This window comes from Scatophagus argus, chromosome 2 (assembly GCF_020382885.2).
Source record: "Scatophagus argus isolate fScaArg1 chromosome 2, fScaArg1.pri, whole genome shotgun sequence".
Classification (NCBI taxonomy): Eukaryota; Metazoa; Chordata; class Actinopteri; family Scatophagidae; genus Scatophagus; species Scatophagus argus.
In genome coordinates this window covers 18719879-18739640 of record NC_058494.1, presented here as the reverse complement: position 1 = coordinate 18739640, position 19762 = coordinate 18719879, and the positions used below count along the sequence as shown (strand labels likewise).

Genomic DNA, 19762 nt, shown 5'->3' with positions numbered 1-19762 from the left:
TTCCTCCTTTTAGATGTCTCACATTTATCATAAAATGAGGCCGTTTGGCCTGCTCCTCCTCCGCCATATCTCCTCCCTTCCCTCATCGGCTGTCCCCTCAGGCACCAGGACATGCTGCCTCCACCTCCGAGGGGTCTTCACTGGTTCTCACCCCTGCTACCAGAGCGCCATGCCGGGTCACAGCTGCCAGCACAGGAGGGGTGTGAGCACAGCTCTCGGGCAGCACATGCAGGACCTGAGTGGCCCTGAGCAGAGACTGTTGAGTAAGCTGTACGAAGGGCTGATCGGGGGTCAGCGGGCGTCTCTGGCTGAGTCCATCACTCTGGTGGAGACCCAGCATCCCAGGAAAAAAGAGCTGGCTCAGGTGCTGCTGCAGAGGGTGCTGGCCTACAGAAGAGAGCAGGAGAGCCGTAACGGAGGGAAGCCGGTGGCCTTCAGAGTAGGTGTGTGGTCTGAGTTTGACTGCTTAATTGTTTTTCGTATTTACTGATGTATTTACGTAGGTTCTACATTTAGGACGGTTGTGACGTTCAGTGTTTGTTGACACCATATTATTGATGTTGTAGTTGCTGTTAGGAGACTTCTTTATACTGTAATATGTTTCTGTAATTCTTCCACTGTCATGTTTGTAAAGGCGATAGGCAAAACCTTAGGAACACCTCTCAGTGTAGTGCAGTCCAGTTCAAGAAGTTCCCCTCTGCAGGACTATTAAAGGCTTATCTTATCTTATCTTAACATCACAGCAGCAAAGTGTGACCTCTGTAATGAACTCATAGGTTTTCATACAGGACTGAGCCACGGCAATGCACGACCCATTATATAGAGAACTGGAAGAGTTGGTGGTTGTGAATAAATTTCTCCCCCCCACTGTCAGTTCCTTTTTCACAGTTTTCTTATTAAAGTCACTGTGGTCCCTCGTGGTCATCAACATAGAAACACACACACACACACACACACACTGTAGGTTTATTGTATGCTTCTGTTGACAGTAATTTGATGACCTGGGAATGACACTCAACAATCTGCTGTCTTTCTCCAGAGTCGCTTAGTGGTGTGTTTACAAACAGCGACCGACAATTACTACATATTATGCCTTTAAACTGCTGAGGTTTTTTTTAATATAAAATGCGTGCATGCGACAGAATTTTAAGCTTGATTGGACCGATTTGTTTATGCACAAGTTTTTATCTTTGACTTCCAACCAAAGAACCACATATTTCAGCTGACGCTACATATCTTGTATTTAAGAACGTTTTAAAGCTGTATGACATCAGACAGATGAATTTTTGGTGCCGTTTGTCGCTGATTTGATCGCTTGGTTCGTTTCTCAGGTCTGTCAGGTCCTCCAGGAGCAGGGAAGTCGTCCTTCATCGAGGTGGTCGGGAAAATGTTGACAGCGCGTGGACATAAGGTTTCAGTGCTGGCTGTTGACCCGTCCTCCTGCACTACAGGAGGTAACATCTGACCACTTATCATACTGATCAAGAGATCTTATGTTTTTACAGTACACAGTAGATTTACATGGGAAGTTGTAAAGTGATGTGTTAAATTTTCATTTTCATAATTTTTGATGTATTAATTAGGCTACAACTAGTAGGGATCGACTGACATTTTTATTTAAAACGAAAAGTGTTTTTGTCAGAACTTAAGTAATTACCGTAACTACATTTACTCAAGTACTGTGCTTAACTGCAGTTTTACGGTACTTGTACTTTACTTCAGTGGTCTGTTTTCTGTTACGGAATATTCTTCCACCCCACTGCATTTTGGAGGCAAATATTGTACTTTTTAACGCCCCTAAATTTGAGAAAGTTACTAATTACTTTGCGGTTTCAGGATATTAATGCAAAATATCGATAAACAACTATGATTGATTACGATGTGTTATTATAGATGAAGCTTCCCAGCAGTTTGCTCCAGTCTGCAGATGAGTTCCCTCTGTGACACAGCGGCCTTTAGTGTGCACAGGCTGTTAATCGTGATGTCTAACCAATCAGAAAGAGCTGTGGGCGGGACTTGTCACACTAAGTGATGACTACAGAGTGCATGGGAGCCCAAATAGTGCATTTTAAAATTAATTGATTTCATCAGCAATCAGACTAAAAAAAAAAAAAACAACCCCACTGATGCAGATAATTTGAAAATTCTGAATTTCTGATAGCAACTACAGTGTTTGTAGAATCAACGGCAGCTCCGTTACACTAATGTTGTTAACTTCATGCTCCAAATGGACACTTTTCTCTTGTTGCAGGGTCTTTGCTGGGCGATAAAACCCGTATGACTGAACTCTCCAGGGACATGAACGCCTTTATCAGACCGTCTCCGGCCTCAGGAACACTCGGTGGAGTCACTCGGACGACTAATGAGGCCATTGTTCTCTGTGAGGGTGCCGGGTACGACATTGTCCTTGTAGAGACCGTAGGTAAGGAAATCTTCCATTGTTTTATATCCACATGAGACAGTTTTCTATGGAGTTACAATCTCAGTTTCACCCGCTTAGCTGATTTTCCATGTTGTAATGCACACTTTCTTCAATTCAAAAATCTAAAACGTAAGTTTTTTCTTGTCCCTTACCCCTCCATCATATGAAATCAGTCATTTCACTCGTTCTTTTTTTTTTTTATTTTTCAAACAAAACAAGCCAAACGTCACAAATTCATGCGTGTTCAGTGCTGCTCTAACTCTGCCTTACAAGAACTTTGCCAAAGTAAATTCAGTATACGTTTTTTAAAAAAGGCAGGAAATATAATAAAAGAATATGAAATTAAGAGTAACAATCACAACAGGTATTTGATGTAACTTTTAATAGTTTTTGGTACCTAAGAGCTCCGGACGCCATTGAAGTGTTGACATTTACTGACACTCATGAGACACCTTTGCAGCTCAGAGGCTGGAATTTATTCAGTGTCGTCAGTCCTGTTCAGAAAGAATTTTTTAACGAGTCCCGACCAAAACCGTCTTTGATGAATGACTTTTATTTCTCAGTAATACCAAATTAACTTGCAAACTGCTAGATACGACATTCAAATTGGTGGCTCTTTATTGCGGATGTAGTATTAGATTGATGGTTTTCAGTTTACGTTGCAGTGTCAGTATCATTCTTTGTAATTTTGTCCGTCAGTGGTGACTGTTAAATTTGTCTTTTTCCTCTCAGGTGTGGGCCAGTCAGAGTTTGCAGTGGCTGACATGGTTGACATGTTTGTGCTGCTGATTCCACCAGCAGGGGGCGATGAACTTCAGGTCAGAGAATCAAAATCAGTGCCACATGTTGTTTCAGCTGGCACGTGTCTTGTAACTTAAGATAGTTTAATTTTGCAAAAACGTGTTTTTTGTTAAAGGTTTTGTAGTTGCAAATCAGTTGTTAAACAAATTGAAATATCTCTCCTGCATAAATATGTTTGCAAATTTAAATGGTAAATATGTCCTCCATATGCAAATCAGTTATTAATGAGCTATATTAATGTCTTATTAGCCTTAATCATTAGGATTAATATGGTGCTTATTGTGGGACACTAAGCATCTGGAGTGGCCATTTGTTTTAATTATTGTAATTATGTCTCAAGTAAAAATCTTAATTAAAATGCATTGCCACAGAAACATTAAATTAGTAAACACATGTTATTCAGATAAGTACAGTATTCCAAAACTTGAGACATAGATGTTCAGCAGGTGAAAGGCACAGTGAGGGCTGGACAGAAAGCAACAGTATCAGATCAACAGAAGAACTGAACTGGCAGCTGAGCACAGCTCCATCCATCGCGCTGTGCTCAGATCCCTCTGCGGTCTAGACATCAGATTTATCTGCAGTGTTTTGAGAAATTAAAGACCTAAATCTCTCCTGTCCAGGGTATCAAGAGGGGCATCATTGAGAGGGCCGACTTGGTGGTGGTGACCAAGTCAGATGGAGACCTGGTGGTGCCAGCCAGGAGGATCCAGGCTGAATACACCAGCGCACTCAAGCTGCTCAGGAGGCAGTCCAAGTCCTGGAACCCTAAGGTGTGTGTGTGTGTGTGTGTGTGTGTGTGTATGCACGTCTAGGCAGGGTAGAAAGGAAGAGAGCCAACGACAGAATGAGATGGCATTTTAAAAGCTGAAAAAGGATAACAGACGAGTGTTCAGATTCGACCTGCGGGGTGATCGCAGCAGATGTGATACTGCTCTGCTCTGTGGACCTAACGAGCCATCCCACTGAGAGGTCAGCTGACCCAGGAGGAGGAGGAGGAGGATGATGATGATGTCATCACCATAGCATCATGTTTTCACAGTAGCAGTGTTTCATTTCTCCCTGCATGTCCCATGTCCCGTGTCCTATGTCCCGTGTGCGTTCCTGTTCTTGTCCTTTTCGATTTCCCAGCCCAGTGCAGCACCTGCCCTCTGGACAACCAGCCAGGAGCCACCCCCACCTTCACACCCCTTCACACCCCCCTACTCACACCACTCTGAATACTCTGCTGCTGTGTCATGCATTTCGCTGATTAGAAGCTTGCGCACTCAACATAAAAGCTTGATAGGCCGCCCCTCAAGGTCTCCTCTCTGTGTGTATCCTTAATTCTGCTGTCGTGCCCTCTTTTGTCTGTCTGGCCCACAGCACCATAATCGTTGCTTTTGTCTCACCTTGACTAGGGTTGAGTTGTTGTTTTTTTTGAGTTGGTTTTCAAGTTTAAAGCGGTTTAATTTTGTTCAAACCATCTGAACTGGCATTTTTTTAGCCATAGGTGGAGAGAGCAAACAGCATGGGACTGGTTAGCCTGAGCCCCGGGATAGCCAGTTAGCTCAGCGCCCCAGAGTGACACTTCCTCTCTTTTGCTGTGATGCACTAGAACTGAGAAGCCACATAAGCCCATCGTTTCTCAACAAGGCTTTTATTGTGCACCAGACTGAAGTCTTATTTTACTTATTATTGTGATGTTTGCTCTTTGGAAGAGGAACACTTGAATGGCTGTTGTGAGAAATAAAACAGGACGTGTCACAGTTGTCCTGATGGACTGTGATGATGTAATAGTGTCATTCTTGTTAATGGGAGTGGCTGCTCAGTGCGGCACCTAATGGTAAAATTCAGTATGCCGTTCTGGTCCGCCGTTAGACTTAAGATCAAACCAGTTTGTTTGATCATTTTCACACCAGCCTATTGTTGACTGTCGTCTTCATCAGCCTGCCTTCTGTTGTCTGCCTAATTCAGCATGAAAAATTAACTTATGAATGACACGAATGCTACTTTGATTTCTGTGTTTTCGGTAGTGATGAACTGCCTTTACTTACCATTAGAGCTGCATCTTGTGAATCGTGAACGAATGAAACAAAACTTCTCTGTATGGACACCAGTAGGGTTTTTTTTTTCTATTTATATTCATAATTTGTCCTAAGATACTTCCCAAACATTCGGTGCTGTTAGTCTCGCAAAGTTTGATTTCCTGTTTTCATCAGACTCAAATCAAATCCTTGTAAAATGATTAACATGATGATGCAATTAGAGGATTCATAATTAGCTGTTGATCACAGGCCTCCAGTATTTATCAGGCTTGTCACATCCAACTTTGCCGATTGCCAGTTGATGTCAAATTATCTCCAAATGATACTTGTAATTTCATTATACTTCAGCAGTCTGGAGATTGTTGAGCGTTTACGGAGTTTATCTGACATCAACGCTGAGGTCTTTTCTCGTGTCTCCTCCTGCAAACTCCCTTTTCTCACTTTTATTCACAAGTGTGTAATGCAGTGATTAAAAAAAGCAGAAGGTTAACTTTTATTTAGGCCGTTTCATGGGTCCTAAGTGCATATGTGAGTGAATGTTCTGGCCTCGTTTTATTTGCAAATGTGAAGCACTTTGAGTTCTGTGTTCTGCTTTGAATTTGAACGTTGCCCTTGATTTCATCATGTGCTCTTCAGTGTGTAGCGAGTCCTGACAAGAGATGTGCAGTCACTTCTACCAAACACACAAGTGACATTTATCCCCAGCAGGTTGCATGTGTGAATGAGGTGCAAAGGGGGGGGAACAAATACTCGCAGTTTGTAAAGTGACATGACAGCTTCTCACACAGAGGCGATACATTGCAAACAACATTTTAAACCTGGAAGAAAGCAATAGAAAACTCCACAAACTCATCCGCAATTAACTGCATACAAAATTCTCTTCTCTCTTAAATAACCTGTCCAGGCTGTTTAGATTTTTTTTTCCAATTATTTTTTTTTTCTCCAATAACATACTCATATTGTTGTTTACATGTCTGTACGTAATGCGCATTGATAAACACTTCAAACCCATTTGGGTTTAGCTTTAGAGCCGGTTTGTACCCGTAAGCCCAGCACAATTCAAAAGTGACAAAACGCAATAATGATAATAAGAATAAAAACACCACACAAAGTGAAGTCACAATGAATGTAAGAGGAAAAAGATCAGGACGAGATTCATTACACCACTTTGTCCTGACAATTTCTGATGTTTTGGAGAGCATTTTTGCCTTCATTGGACATCTGACAGCACAGAGACAGACAGGAAACAAGGAGGAAGAAGACACTTTGGTATGCAACAAGGGTCCTCTGATTCAGTCACACTGGTGGGATTGTAATTATGTTGCAATTTTCTGTCTAAACCATTTGGTTTCTAAGACAACTTGACACTTACGTTAAATTTCATATTAAAGGACATTCACTGATACTAGACGTCACACTGTAGCACCAACATCTCAGGCCAAAATGTCGTCTAGTCAGTAAAGCTCTCCAAAAATAAAGCAAGTGCCATCTGAACACACAAGTAAGGAAGGCAGTTTTCTGCGCTGAACAGTCAAATGATCCGGACCACCACCAAAAACAAACAGACGTGTTAAATTCACTCATGTATCCTGCATCCCGCCCCCCCGTCCCCCCTCCTAACTCCATCCTCAGGTAGTACGTGCCTCCTCACATACCAGTGAAGGCATCCCAGAGGTCTGGGCCAAGATGGAGTTGTACCGGGACGCCATGTCAGCCAACGGTGAACTGCAAGCCCGACGGAGGGCCCAGCAGAAAGTGTGGATGTGGAGCTTGATCCAGGAAAATGTCCTCCTCCATTTCCAGAATCACCCCAGTGTCAGAGACGCTCTACCCCACCTGGAGGAGAGGGTCACCAAAGGAGCCATTTCGCCAGGTTTGGCTGCTGACTTGCTTCTCAAAGCCTTCTCATCATCATAATAATCAGTGGGGCTCTGCTTCTGGACGGGGACGGATGCCTCATGTCTGATCAGGACCAGTCAGGATCAGTGCCAGCGAAAGCCAGGACAGAGCAAGCATATGTCACCTGGACTCAAAAAGGACCAGTTTTGCTCTTTTTACACTTTATGTTTAAAACTTCTGAGACAGAAGTCACCCCTTCACAGTTTCTGAACGCTTTAATCCTCTTGGGACAGTGGACGGCAAAATTGAACATTTCAGTTGTGTTTAACAGTGTTGTGATTTACTCCGCTAGTCCCCTGGTTAAGCAGATACTGGGACCTTCTTGACCAAAAACACTACAGACTCTCATGGAACCACCTTCCTCATACAGCGATCAAATCGTACAAAGACAGAAAAGTGCTAACAAAAGGATCAGGCTGACAGAAGTGGCATTTGTTTCGGGCCACGTGTTTCTCTTGTTGAACTGAACATTGCTCTATTAACGAACACAAATGCTCTTTCGACTTCAGCTGGGCTTTCACAATGTGTTTTACTGACTTATTATTTGTTTCTGACTTGAATATCATATTAGGATTATGTGAATCTTAAATGGATAACTGAATAACATTAAATCTGTCAGAACAGCCAGCCAGGCTTTTCTCTTTCTTTGTGTTTGCTAATGATATGAAAAAGCCGGGACTGATTAATGTTACCTCCATGAGCATTAGTCCTGAGATTTGTCAAAGATGTAATGAAAATTTTTTTTTTCTGCACTCCGGAGCCAGAAATGTCAGTGTTCGGCATCCCCTGAATGAGTCAGCTGCACAGCTGCTTCCAGTTCACACAAAACACACTTCAATTTTTTCAGAATTACCTTCATAACACACTCCTGGACACCAGAGGACCCAAAGACAAAGAGAAGTCACACACTCATAACTCTGCTGCAGCTACTTTATTAATTTCAACAGACTGCTGCTTTATTCAGGAAAAAAATAAGTACTCTAGTGTCAGTGATACGTGCTTGCATAATAATACATATACTGGGTATTTCCCATGTATCTCAATATGCTGAGGAGAGTATCATCACAAACTAGGGCTGCAACTAACTCTTATTATTATCATCTATTTTACTACTAATATGTCAGTACATTTTTTTAAATTAATCTATTAACCATTTAGTTTCTAAAATGCCAACAAAATGTAAGACAATTGAAAGCACCTCTCACAACTCGGTCAAGAAAACCAAAGATATTCAATTCATCATGATATGAAACGGAGAAAAATAAAAATTACTTTAATGATAAATGATTAAACGTGGATTGATCAGTCGATTAATTTAGTTGTTAGTCGTTTTTCAGGCGTTGGCTATGTGTCTATTTTCATGTTTTTAATGTTCTTCCATTAAGTCATGACCCAATAACAACATTAAGTTGGTGGACAGGATAACATGGACTACAATATAATGAAAGGACAACAAGTCCTTTACACCAAGTCACAGAATACTAAGTTTTGTGAAGCACTTGATTCAGTCCCATTGATTTCATCCTGAACAGGTAGAGACTACACTCCTTAACTCACAGAGAGCCAACATTGCCCCATGTGCAAGTGCTTGGCTGCAGTGGAGGAGAAACTAGCTTTTAGCAGGCAGAAACCTCAGAACAGATCCCGGCTCAGCTTTAAAAACTGCTTTTAGCTTTAAAAATTTTAGGATTTGGTCTTTTCGTGTTGTTGTGTTGGACTGTTTCACAAGAATAGTAGTAATAATCAGCACTTTTTCAATCTAATAAACAGTGACAATGAGCAGAGAAGACAGTATTATAACAATTTGAGCTTTTTCCTGTTGGCCTAATCATACACTCTTGTACATATGGGCTTAATATGTCAAAGATATAAGCTCACTGATGTTTTAGTCATACAAAGCCTTCTTCATCCAGCAGCTGAAGAGTTCAGTGATAAGGAAATGAGACATTTTACAGGCAAGGAAGGAGTTAAAAGTGTTGGCACAATAAATTTCAGTGACGCAGTTAAGTTTCTATCCTGTACCCTCTGTACTTTAAATACAATGCTGCAAAATAAAACTTGGAACCAGTGTTTTTAATGCATCATAAGAGATTAATTAAAGCTTCAAATATTTTCTAAGAATAACTGGAAGCCAATGGAGGTGTGTTAGAACTGGGCTGATTTATTCTTACTTTTATGCTCTAGTTAAAAGCTTTGCAGCTACACACAGTTTGGCTCGTTTTGTAAAATTGCATACAGATTATGAAGAGTTTCAAAATTCAAGGTGAGAGGACAGGAAGGTATGAAAAACTTTCTCCAGGTCAGCGAGTGATGTTAGGATTTTATTCAGTACTATAAAGCATGCGTATTGTTCATGATACTCTACATCCACCCCTGTGGATGGTAGTTGCTGATTTCTTTGGCCACTAGAGGTCTCCCAAATTCCACCCAGCTCTGGATTCATTATCCTAATGACTGGGCCCTTAGTGCCAACTGCCCTCCCCCTCGCAACGCCGCCGCCCCCTGCCCTCCATCCATTCTTCACTGAGGTTGCTTAGGGTGCCAGGTCACTCAGAGGTGAGGACGTCAGCAGCTGCCACTCTCCTGGAGTACAGGCTGCACTGTAGTCCTCCCCCTCGGTGCCAAACCCTCCTCGGCTAGTCTCAATCCTCGCTGAGAATCAGAAAGTAGGAATGCTCAGTACAGTACAGTGCAGAGCAGGAGGGCTGACTGTGTGACTGTACAGCTTTCAACCTTAGCCCTCTTTTTGAAAATAGCCTGTATTTCGCAAGGGGGAAAAAATGAGGTGAATACAATACTACTCCATGCTTGTCCTTGTTGGTCTGCTTTGGAAATACTGAGCCTGAACAAACCCCCCCCCAGCCACTGGGCGCACTCCCAGGTCGCTGCTCGTTTGCTCCTGCCTGCGTACAAGAGGAAGAATGCCCCTTGAATGCAGATGGATTCATTAGGTCTGAGTAACACCCTTCTCCTCCATCATGCTGACACAAACACATACACACTGTAGCTGCTCTGGCTTTGCAAAAGGGAACAGTGAGTTCTGCTGCTCTGGCTGCACACACACACAGACACGCATGCATATATGTACACAAACAGTTGTCTCCAATGTAAACAACACCATGCGGTTTCACTAAGGAAGATTAACTCAAATGCTGCCGGATCGTGTTCGGCCATTTTAGCCTAAACACAGGGAGTCATCCACATGTGTTTAGCATTTCGCTGGATTTCTTGAATGTAAGCAGAGGGCTGGGACTGGCTCTTTGATGAGGTTTTTTTTGTGTGTATGTGTGTGTGTGTGTGTGTGTTTAATGGAGGGGCTTACATTGACAGTCTTTCTTTGTGTCAGCAGTCTGAAGTCAGAATGCTTTCCTGGCCCAGGACAAAACAAAACGGATCCCTCATACTGTTCTCATAGCCATCCAAAAACTCAGCTTTTCCCCTCGAAACCTCAGAGTCTGAAATGAGTGCTGAACAATGGGGCCACAACAAATGTCAGTAGAAAGAAGAAATAAAAAAAAAAAAGGCAAGCATTTCTTAACACTGACAGACATCTGTGTTTTTCTTCTTGTTGGTTGTGTCAGTGTTATAGCTGGGTTGTTTTCTGGTCAGATCAGAGCGTGAGGGAAGCCTGACACTGAGGGAAATGTCAGCCTGGCCTTCCTACCAGGCTGATTTGGGAGCTGTGTGTGTGTGTGTGTGTGTGTGCAGTGTGACAACCGGTCATGGGCTGCTGATCCACAAAGCCTCACCCCGTCCCCACTGTGTTTGCTCTGCTGCTCGCGCACGAGCACTTACCACCGAACTCACACACATGAACACTGGTCCTGCTCGCCTCCTACACATCTTGTACATGCAGACAAACCATCCATCCCCTGTCACTGTCACACATGCTCGCACGCATGCACCCCACACAAGCTGCCCGCCTTGTTGCCCACCCGGCAGCTCCGACTCGGCTGGCTGCACTGCTGTCTCTCTGTAGTGACAGATGAGTGTGTGAGAAGCATTTCCTCCAGGCTCGGGGCTCACTTTCTAGACGGCTGCAAAACGATACAAGAAGCCTCACGCTAATGGGGTTGGGGAGCTGCAGCGAAGCCCTGAGTACGTGTGTGCACGTCTGTGGATGTAACACCCCACTCATTATGCTGCTCTGATGGGTCACTGTGCTGCCTCTTTATAAGAAGACCCTTATGGCGACATGTCTTATTACATCAACTGCTGAGATGGATGTTAATACCAGGCTACGCTGTGCATGCTGCGTGCTCTCTAGCCTGTAGAGTGATGAGACGTGGTTGGTATTCGAAGTGCGTCTCATTGCATGTGCTAATTCTATTTAACCTGGTGAAGTCTGCTCGATGGTACGGTCAGAATGCCCCAGGGAGACCGGTATGTACCTCTGCTTTATTACCCACCTGAGGAGGCTCTCTCTCCCACACATGCACACTCCACTGTTTGCTATGTGTAATTTACTGGGCAGCCTGTGGGCCAGGCCTTTCATCTGCAGGAAGGCGCGAATAGAGCCTTGGCGCCAGTAATTGGACTTTAGAACTGATTGGGGAACTTGATTGACCCCCGGTAATGGATTTGAGTGAATAATTATTTGTAGTTATGGTTGGAAGATGATATCAGGCAGAGAGAGACCAATCCCACCAGTGTGACTCACCCCTGCCGCCAGAGCAGAACGCTGCCAGCACTCAATTAATGAAATCCAGCTGCTCAGACTCCCCACGTGTAGTGGCTGATCAAAAAAACACACAGGGGTCTGGTCAGAAAAAGGGTTATCTTCATCCAACCTTTCCCTTTCGCACAACCGGCAGCCTGTAGCCCATCACAATAGTGATTATAAAATCTTCTCCACTCCAGGTACAAGACATTAAGGCCGATAATGTCTCCATTATTTTTTAACTGCCTGTGGCAGTGCTCAGCAGAGCCCATGGCAGCCATGTTAATGAGACCTCTCAAGATGGCAGGCAGCGCCTCCTCAGGACACAAAATGCAATCACTCTTAATCCAGCACTTTAATTGCTGGCCAAGCCTGCCTAAGTGAATTCAGCTGTTCCATCTCTGCAGGCGAGTGGCTGCACATCGGGAACGCTCCAACGTCACACTCTCAAAGATAAACCGGCCTTCAAAACAAATGGGAAGTGATGCGACGGTGGTCCATCTTCTTAAAAGCGAGGCTTATTTTTCTGGTTTGAGAGTGTCGCGAAGAGACTGAGTGCTCGGACAGCACCGGTCAGATTTTCTCTTCTCTTCTCTCACTGCCTTTACGCATAATTTTTCAGGTCTCTTCAGAGGATTGAGGAGATAATATGCGGCGAGAACAGCAGCCACCTTCCTTACCTTCCCTCTCTTTTATCTTCCTTTCTTTGCTCCTTGATTGACCCACTTGCTCCCACATCATTATCCTCACCGCTCTCCTGGCTACAGTAAATTTCTCTTCTCTGGTCTTCTCCCTCTCACTCTCCTGCCTCCATGCTTCCACCGGTCCTCCTGTCATATGTCCCTGTCCCCCTGCTTCCCCCCACCCCCCCTCCATGTGACCCCTTGTTGCCCTCTTGCCAGTCTCTATTATTTCTGGCTGCCCAGTGGCCTGGTCAGGCTGGTGCTCCGGGGCTACAGGCAGCCCGTGTTATGACAGGCAACACTGGGCCGCACACTCTCTCTGGTAACATGTGGAGGTCAGCCTGTCATACCTGTCCACAGCTCCGCTGTGCACGCACATGTGCGCGCACTCACAAATGCCGTGATTCACTGTGTATGGATAACTGCCAGACATCCCTGGCTGTAACCTTAGATTCAGCAAAAGTGAGCGATGAGGTGCAGTGGAGTAGAAATACCTTTCCCCATTCTGTTCCTTTGTGCTTGCAAAACAATGTCTCTTTTTTTTTTTTTTTCTAAAGGTCTTTACGTGATGTGTTGCTTTTACAGCCTTGGCAACCAGTAGGAATGTTGTAGTTGTTCCTGTTTAACACAGAGGAGGAGGAGGATTTCGCTGGATAGTGACTGTTAACTAATGCTAGACTCTTCTCTCTCCTGGCATGGCCTGCTCCCCGTGTTAATGACCACTCACAGTTGCCGCCCTGAGGGGGCTGCAGGACAGAGTCAGCCAACATCAGACCCTCACTGCGCCTCCAAGACCATGTGCTCTAACGACAGGAAATATGTTCCTCATGTTATTTGTTTTCTTCATCCGTTGTTTTCGGCGTGTAAAGAGAGCACAAGTCACGTTTTTTTTGTTTTTTCATTCATAACAGTTTTTATGGAATGGGATTGAGGGTCCAAGCATGTTCCCTGACTGCGTTTGCTGCTCACGATGTCTCGTTTCTGTCCAGCTGCCCTCTATCAACTAGTGAATAGCCAAGTTTTGTAAGGTTCTCAGCCAGTAATGAGAGCAGTCATCCTCTACCCGACTGGACAAGCTCTATCCACCCTAGACAAGATGGTAGCTCCCCGGTAGTCGATCAGCAGTTGTTGTTACCGTGGCATGTTCCTGGCTTCCCTTCTGATCCAGGGCAGCACCCCACACTATCAGGCCTGTGAAGGCCAAGGGGCCGGCATGGGTTTGTCACACCAGGTTGACATTTCAGGGAGCACTGCCAGGACACCACAGCACATTTTGTCCTCCTGGACAAGTGGTATGGGAGCGAACGTGTGAACTCAGGCAGATGGGCAAGCGTCAGTGCCAACCGCACTGGACCATACCGGACCGCTGGCCTGGCAAGTGTTGGCCAGCCAGCCAGACGTAGCGCTTCCTGGCACGTAGTGGAGGGGCAGGTGTCTCCCTCTAGCAGCGAGCTCTGGGAACATGTGTGTTTGCATGCAGCTCATGTGACTTTATGTGTGAGACGGCAAAGAAAAGATCGAGTCGTGAAACTTACTGTAACACAAAATAAATATGCAGAACTAAAATGGACTGACTTTGATAGTGTAGAAGTAAAATCATTTAATCAAACAAGACATTGCAAAGATAGCGTGGTGAGGTAAAAACCAAAGTAAAATCAAACTGCTTTTAAAAGACACTTAAATGAAATCTGGCTTATTAAAAAAACTCTCTTCACTCTTGAATTATGACAGGTGAGTCAGGGGGCAGCACCACTCTTAGCATTTCATCATGCACAAATAAATCACTGCAACAGTATTCGTATAACAACCCGGTTTACGTGGCCTTCGTCACCTATATGGACGAGCTACAGTTCCTTATATGCTGTATGCACAGATGCTGGGTAAATTAGCCAAACAGAGTGTCACAAAAAATACTGTGCTGTTTCATAAATCTGCTGTCAAAAGATTATAAATGGACAAAAGGTAAATGTGGGTGAAATTTCCAATACAGATCATAAATCTCAATGCGAGAACCGAGTTACATTCACATATGTTTAGCACAATAAACAAGTGTAGTCTGTGTTTTGCTAAATATGTCATGTAAACTGAGATTAATAAGTGATTTCGGAGATACGTTAAACAGTACTGATTTGTTATAATCAGCAAGTAATCAACCGGATTTAATTCATGTATACTTTACGTAGATTAACATAACAAGCTTTCTGTTGTAGTTTACTGTCACTTTAACAGGTCTCTTGTCTTTCCAGCTGTTTTCTTCTCAGCTGAGCTTATGCAGCGACTGAGCTGCATCATTTTTACGCCCGAATCCTGTGGCAGTTTTTCTCTTCGTAAACGTTCACTAGTTAAACCGAAATTGTAGTTGAACTTTGACCCCCCCCTCCCCAAACCCAATAGCTTCAACTTGCGTAAATAAAACACTACACCAGCATCCATATCAACCACTCCGCTAAAATAAATATGTAAGCAGTTTAGTTAAGTTGAAACAGTTAGCTGGACTTTGGACCCAGTGGTTTCAGTGCATGACTTTGGCATATTTAAGAAAATGAGTCTGAGGGAGTCCTGGCTTTAATGATCCACCTATTTGTGATTGAATTTTTATGTTTCGCCTGCAGATTGTGAAGCGAATTTGATAAGGAAAACTCCCGTTCACATGTACTTTCAACGTAATTGTAATGTAGCGTTATGTAATAACAACTGTAATAGTATTATTACGATTAAACATTTTCATAGTGTTTTAATTAGTTGGCAGTTAGCAGAGTTTCAGTTTTAATTTTTCCCTGAGCAGAAACTGTTCTTGTTCAAACAATGCATAATAGAAATAAGATTTAACTCTTTTATTTATTTATTTTTTTGTGCTACATTGTGCACACAAAACGCTCAACGCTGATTAGATTATTAAATTGGAATACTGACATCTCTGGACCTCCAGCGGCATGTGTCTTATCTTTTAGTGAATAAGACTACTGTGATCATCATGAGGTAGGACCGTGAGGGATATATCTGTCCATTCAGAGAAAACAAACTCAAAGCAGGCGTAAGTTTAATGGTGAAGGATGATGTACGAGAGTGCATATGTACATATTTGGATTTATGCATACATCTGATGCAATTCCATTATCTGTGTTAGCATACACCTGTGTATCTGTAGTGGTATGCCTGTGTTTCGCTGCACATCTCAGCCAGGCCTGCTTGGAGGGAGGGCCATTAATCTTAGCTAAATCAAATAAATCAAGTGCACTTTAGAAAAGAGCTGTCAGTGTAATTGTTGTGATAGCCATTCCCCGGCTACTCCAGGGGGAGCTCTATTGAAAATTGTGCCAGGGAATGCACACTCACCGCCGTCCAAAAAAAAAAACCGCAAGAGCTCTGAGAAGAGATATAGCTGAGGCTGCCCTCTGAATGAAGACATCTGAAGCTGCTCAGTAACGTGATGAACACTGCTGAGAGTGATGAGATTGAAGTTTGTGAGTCCATCGTAGTGGGATGCTCGGAGAAGGCCGCCGCGGTGGAGCAGGTCTGTGTTTGTGTTAAAAATGCCCCTAATGCTCTGCTGCTGGTGGACGATTCTGCTTAAGAGAAAGCCACCACGGTGATAAAACATCAAACTTAATCTTCAGTGCTATCACGTGCGTCTGTACAGAAAGAGCGCAATTTGATATTTACATTTAAAAGAATACTCAGCCCTTTCAAGGAAACCATGCTGGCGGTTGCAGGGATGAGACCAGGAAGATAAAATGGGGATGGAAAGAGCAACGTGTGAAAAGGCTGCCCTGCCCTCAGCTTCATTCCCAACCAATGAGGGTTAAATGACTATCTGGGCACCTTGGCAACCATTTCTGTGCTTCTTCTCCTCCCTTTAATTTGGCTGTGAAGTGACTGGACAGGCTGCATTCATCAGTCAAACATGCCTTTGATTTTCTGTCAAAAATCTGCAATTGAGCGAGCTTGAAATATGCCTGCGCTTGTTTTGATCTCACTGGAACAAATTTGTGATTTTTGTTTCAGACTTTGGATTTTTCTTTTATTGTTTATCACAAATATTCTCACATGCTAAGTGTTTCTGTTACATGTTTCTCAAGGTTCCAGCAGATGGTGCCAAACTGTGTGTGTTTGTGTTCAAAAGTGAGTGTTTGTGGACGCGTATTGTACTGTTGTGGGGACAAAAATCTGTTTACGCAATCACGTTGTGAGGACCCCACCAACCCCTCCTTATGGGGACGAAATTCAAGTCCCCACGATGTAAATAGTTAAATATTAGGGTGAAGACCTGCTGTAAGGTTAGGCTGAGGTTAAGGTTAGGTTAAGGTCAGGGTTAGGATTAGGCAGCTAATGTTTATTGTTATGATTAGGTGCTGGTTAAGCCTCCAGGAAATGAATGTAAGTCTTTGTAATGTCCCCAAAAGTAATGGAAGCGCAGCTGTGTGTGTGTGTGTGTGTGTGTGTGTGTGTGTGTGTGTGTGCACGTGTGTCTGTGAGAGATGAAGAGAGCTACTCTTTCACATCAGGTATCACATTTAACCACCACAGAAAAACAGGACAAAAGGGTTTTAGATAAAACTGTTTCTTCAAGGTTTGAGGGGAAATCACTGCAACCACGAGCGCAGCAGTTGTTTGTGCAGGAGAAAGGTCAGGGTAGTAGGAGACTTGGCATTGATCCCACTTATAATAAAGTTAAAAATATTTATAAACTTGGGTTTTGGAAGAAAATCTACACAAAACCTTTTATTTTTGTCGAGGAAACACGTATTACAGCGATTCCTGCTTTCATCCCAAACAAATCGTCATCGCACACAAGAGTAACAAAGCAAAAGTGAGAGAAGAGGCTGGAAAACATGGAAAAAAAAAAGATGGAGTGACATGGATGGATGCAATCTCTGTTAATTTGTTTGACCCACTCTCTTCTCAAATGAGGATGGATGGAGGGATTCCCGATGTCTTGATTGGAAGATGGATGAGTGTGCAGCAATGGCTTTAATTGATTGAAGACAGGAATTCAGTTAGCGATAATTGAATCATGGAAATCATTAAAAAGCTCAAGTGCGTGAGATAATTAGGAGAGCTAACCAGGTTGCAATCAACCCTCGGTACAAATCATCTTTAAGATGCGGTCAAAAAGGAGCTTGTTATCCTGCAGTGTTTAAGGCTTCATGACGGTTGGTGTAAAACGCCAAACCGATTCTTTCACATGGAGGCACATTAAAGCACTTTGAAGCTGCTTTTTTTTTGGTAGTGGTGGTGGGGGGGTCAGATCATATTTATTAATAAATGACTGTTTTATTATTTCCTTGTACTTTTGGCTAATTGGTCTCCTGGCCAGTTTTCCCGGCTGCAGATTCCCAGGGTCAGCTGGAGGTCAGCGTTCTACTTCATTACTCCATCCAGGGAAATGAGGAGCCTGATTAGTTTGGGCTTGACCTTGGGCCAATATCTCTCTCTCTCTCTCTCTCTCTCTCTCTCTCTCTCTCTCTCTCTCTCTCTCTCTCTCCGACCAAATCTTCTCACTTCACATCTCAGCAGACTTGAATCATTGAAATCATTGTGTCTCGCGGGCAAAAACGTTTAAAAAAAAAAAAGAAAAGCACAAAAAACAAGGGCATGCGTAGATATTTAAAAATCACCATCCTGTGGTTCAGTCCGAGAGATTTTCACTTGTAAACCTCTGAACAGCTGTTGGCAGTTTTTATCGTATTAGTTTTTATTTTTGTTCTTAATTTTTGTTGTCAATTCAGGATTCCTATTTTAAAATAATGCTGAGTTTCTGTTTAGTTTATAGTAAGTTCAGTATTAGTTTTAGTTTTTATCATCATCATCATCATCATTATTGTACAGGGTTATTTGTCAGCTTAGTCTCGGTAAAAATTTGTCTCTTCATACTTGATAAATCTGAACAAAACCTAAAACATTTCTTGTATATTTTTATTTTATTTCAATCTTGTAAGTGGCTTACTTAATTACTTTCCCTGTTTTTAGTTGGACTGATTTCAGTTAACTAAAACGTTTTCACGTTCAGCTTGAAGTTAAGTTTTACTGCAGTGACTTTGACTGGCGATCAGCGTCTTCAGTTTGAGCGTCACAGAGGATGTGACTGTTACCCATAGAAACCGACTAACCTGTGGCTGGTGACAGTCATATAGAACGCCATGGTAACAGCAGAGCTATTTTAAAGACATTACCATCGTCCTCCTCCCCTTCCTTCTCTTCTATGATGTGTTTGTCATCCAGTTGGAGTGGCCAAGCAGTAGTTTCATATTTGAGGCAGCACCCAGCAGGGGGGTATGATCTGCCCCTCCTGCTGATTCAGGCTGCCCTGAGTCTGGATATGCCAGGCTCAGGCACTTGTGGGTAAATCCTCCCACTAAAAACACCCCCTGCAGTGCTTCCCGAATCAGATTGCCGCTGACCCCCGCCGGGTGATGTCTCACCCCGGAGGATGGGGAACAGGCTCAGCGGGGGGCCGGGCAGCCAGTGATGCTATGCCCCTGGGCTGGGCACCAAACATGCATGTAAATACATGTCCCACCATGCGTGTCCAGTCCGACTCAGAATGGCACACAGCACGCGAGGCTGCGGATCATCTCCCTCAGGTGTGTCTCAGGTTTTTTTTTGGTTTTTATTTATTATTATTTTGTTGTGCTTTTGCATGGACTTAAACCTGACATCTCTGTCTGTTTAACTGACACTTTGCATAAAACTGCATGCCTTTCCGGCAGACGTCTACAAGGGCTGAATAAACATGGAATTTCATATTCAGCAATTCATTTTAGTGCCTAATTTTTTTTCCAAAGATGAATAGATTTGTGAATCAACAAGCAGCCTCAGAGGAGCCTTATTCTGCACAGTTGTAGCCCTGGCTTCAACCCATGCCAAATCGATTCCAGAGGTCATTTTCTTCCTTCATTTTCTCCTTCCTGTGTGCCAGTGGTCCTGCTCTGCAGCCCGCTATGATCACTGTCTATGGCAGGACTTTGTCTGTTTATTTTCTTTGATGGAGCAAAAAAAGAAAAAAAAGTGGAGAGTGAAGATCAGTCTCCTCTTAGCGAAGCTTCAACTCCTTCACATGGTAAAAACCTCTACGGTGGAAGAGGGGCTGTGAGGAGGTGGGAGAGTCATGGAAGTGTTGATGCCGAGTGAAGCCTGCGTGGAGTTCCCTGTAAAAGAAGGAAAAATGAAAGGGCAGACAGTAAAAGGGGGGGGGGCATGAGCATGGGGGGGACGGACAGTGTGAGGTAAATGTAGTGGGCAAAATGGAGAGAATGAGTGAGAGAGCGAG

At 43.5% G+C, this 19762-nt stretch overlaps 1 protein-coding gene across 4 annotated transcripts in view; it reads left to right on the top strand.

The window, feature by feature from the left end:
* mmaa (metabolism of cobalamin associated A) overlaps nucleotides 1-19762 on the top strand; it is a 51696-nt gene that overhangs the window by 379 nt on the left and 31555 nt on the right. For 3 of the 4 annotated variants that reach the window (XM_046415594.1, XM_046415584.1, XM_046415602.1), the window contains exons 2-7: nucleotides 14-443; nucleotides 1332-1454; nucleotides 2252-2422; nucleotides 3155-3240; nucleotides 3847-3996; nucleotides 6883-7776. In XM_046415594.1, coding sequence (XP_046271550.1) covers nucleotides 14-443; nucleotides 1332-1454; nucleotides 2252-2422; nucleotides 3155-3240; nucleotides 3847-3996; nucleotides 6883-7167 — 1245 coding nt within the window. In that variant the 3' untranslated portion in view covers nucleotides 7168-7776. Of the gene's footprint in view, nucleotides 1-13; nucleotides 444-1331; nucleotides 1455-2251; nucleotides 2423-3154; nucleotides 3241-3846; nucleotides 3997-6882; nucleotides 7777-19762 lie in introns of those variants that run through there. The other variant, XM_046415610.1, reaches the window with a different exon arrangement.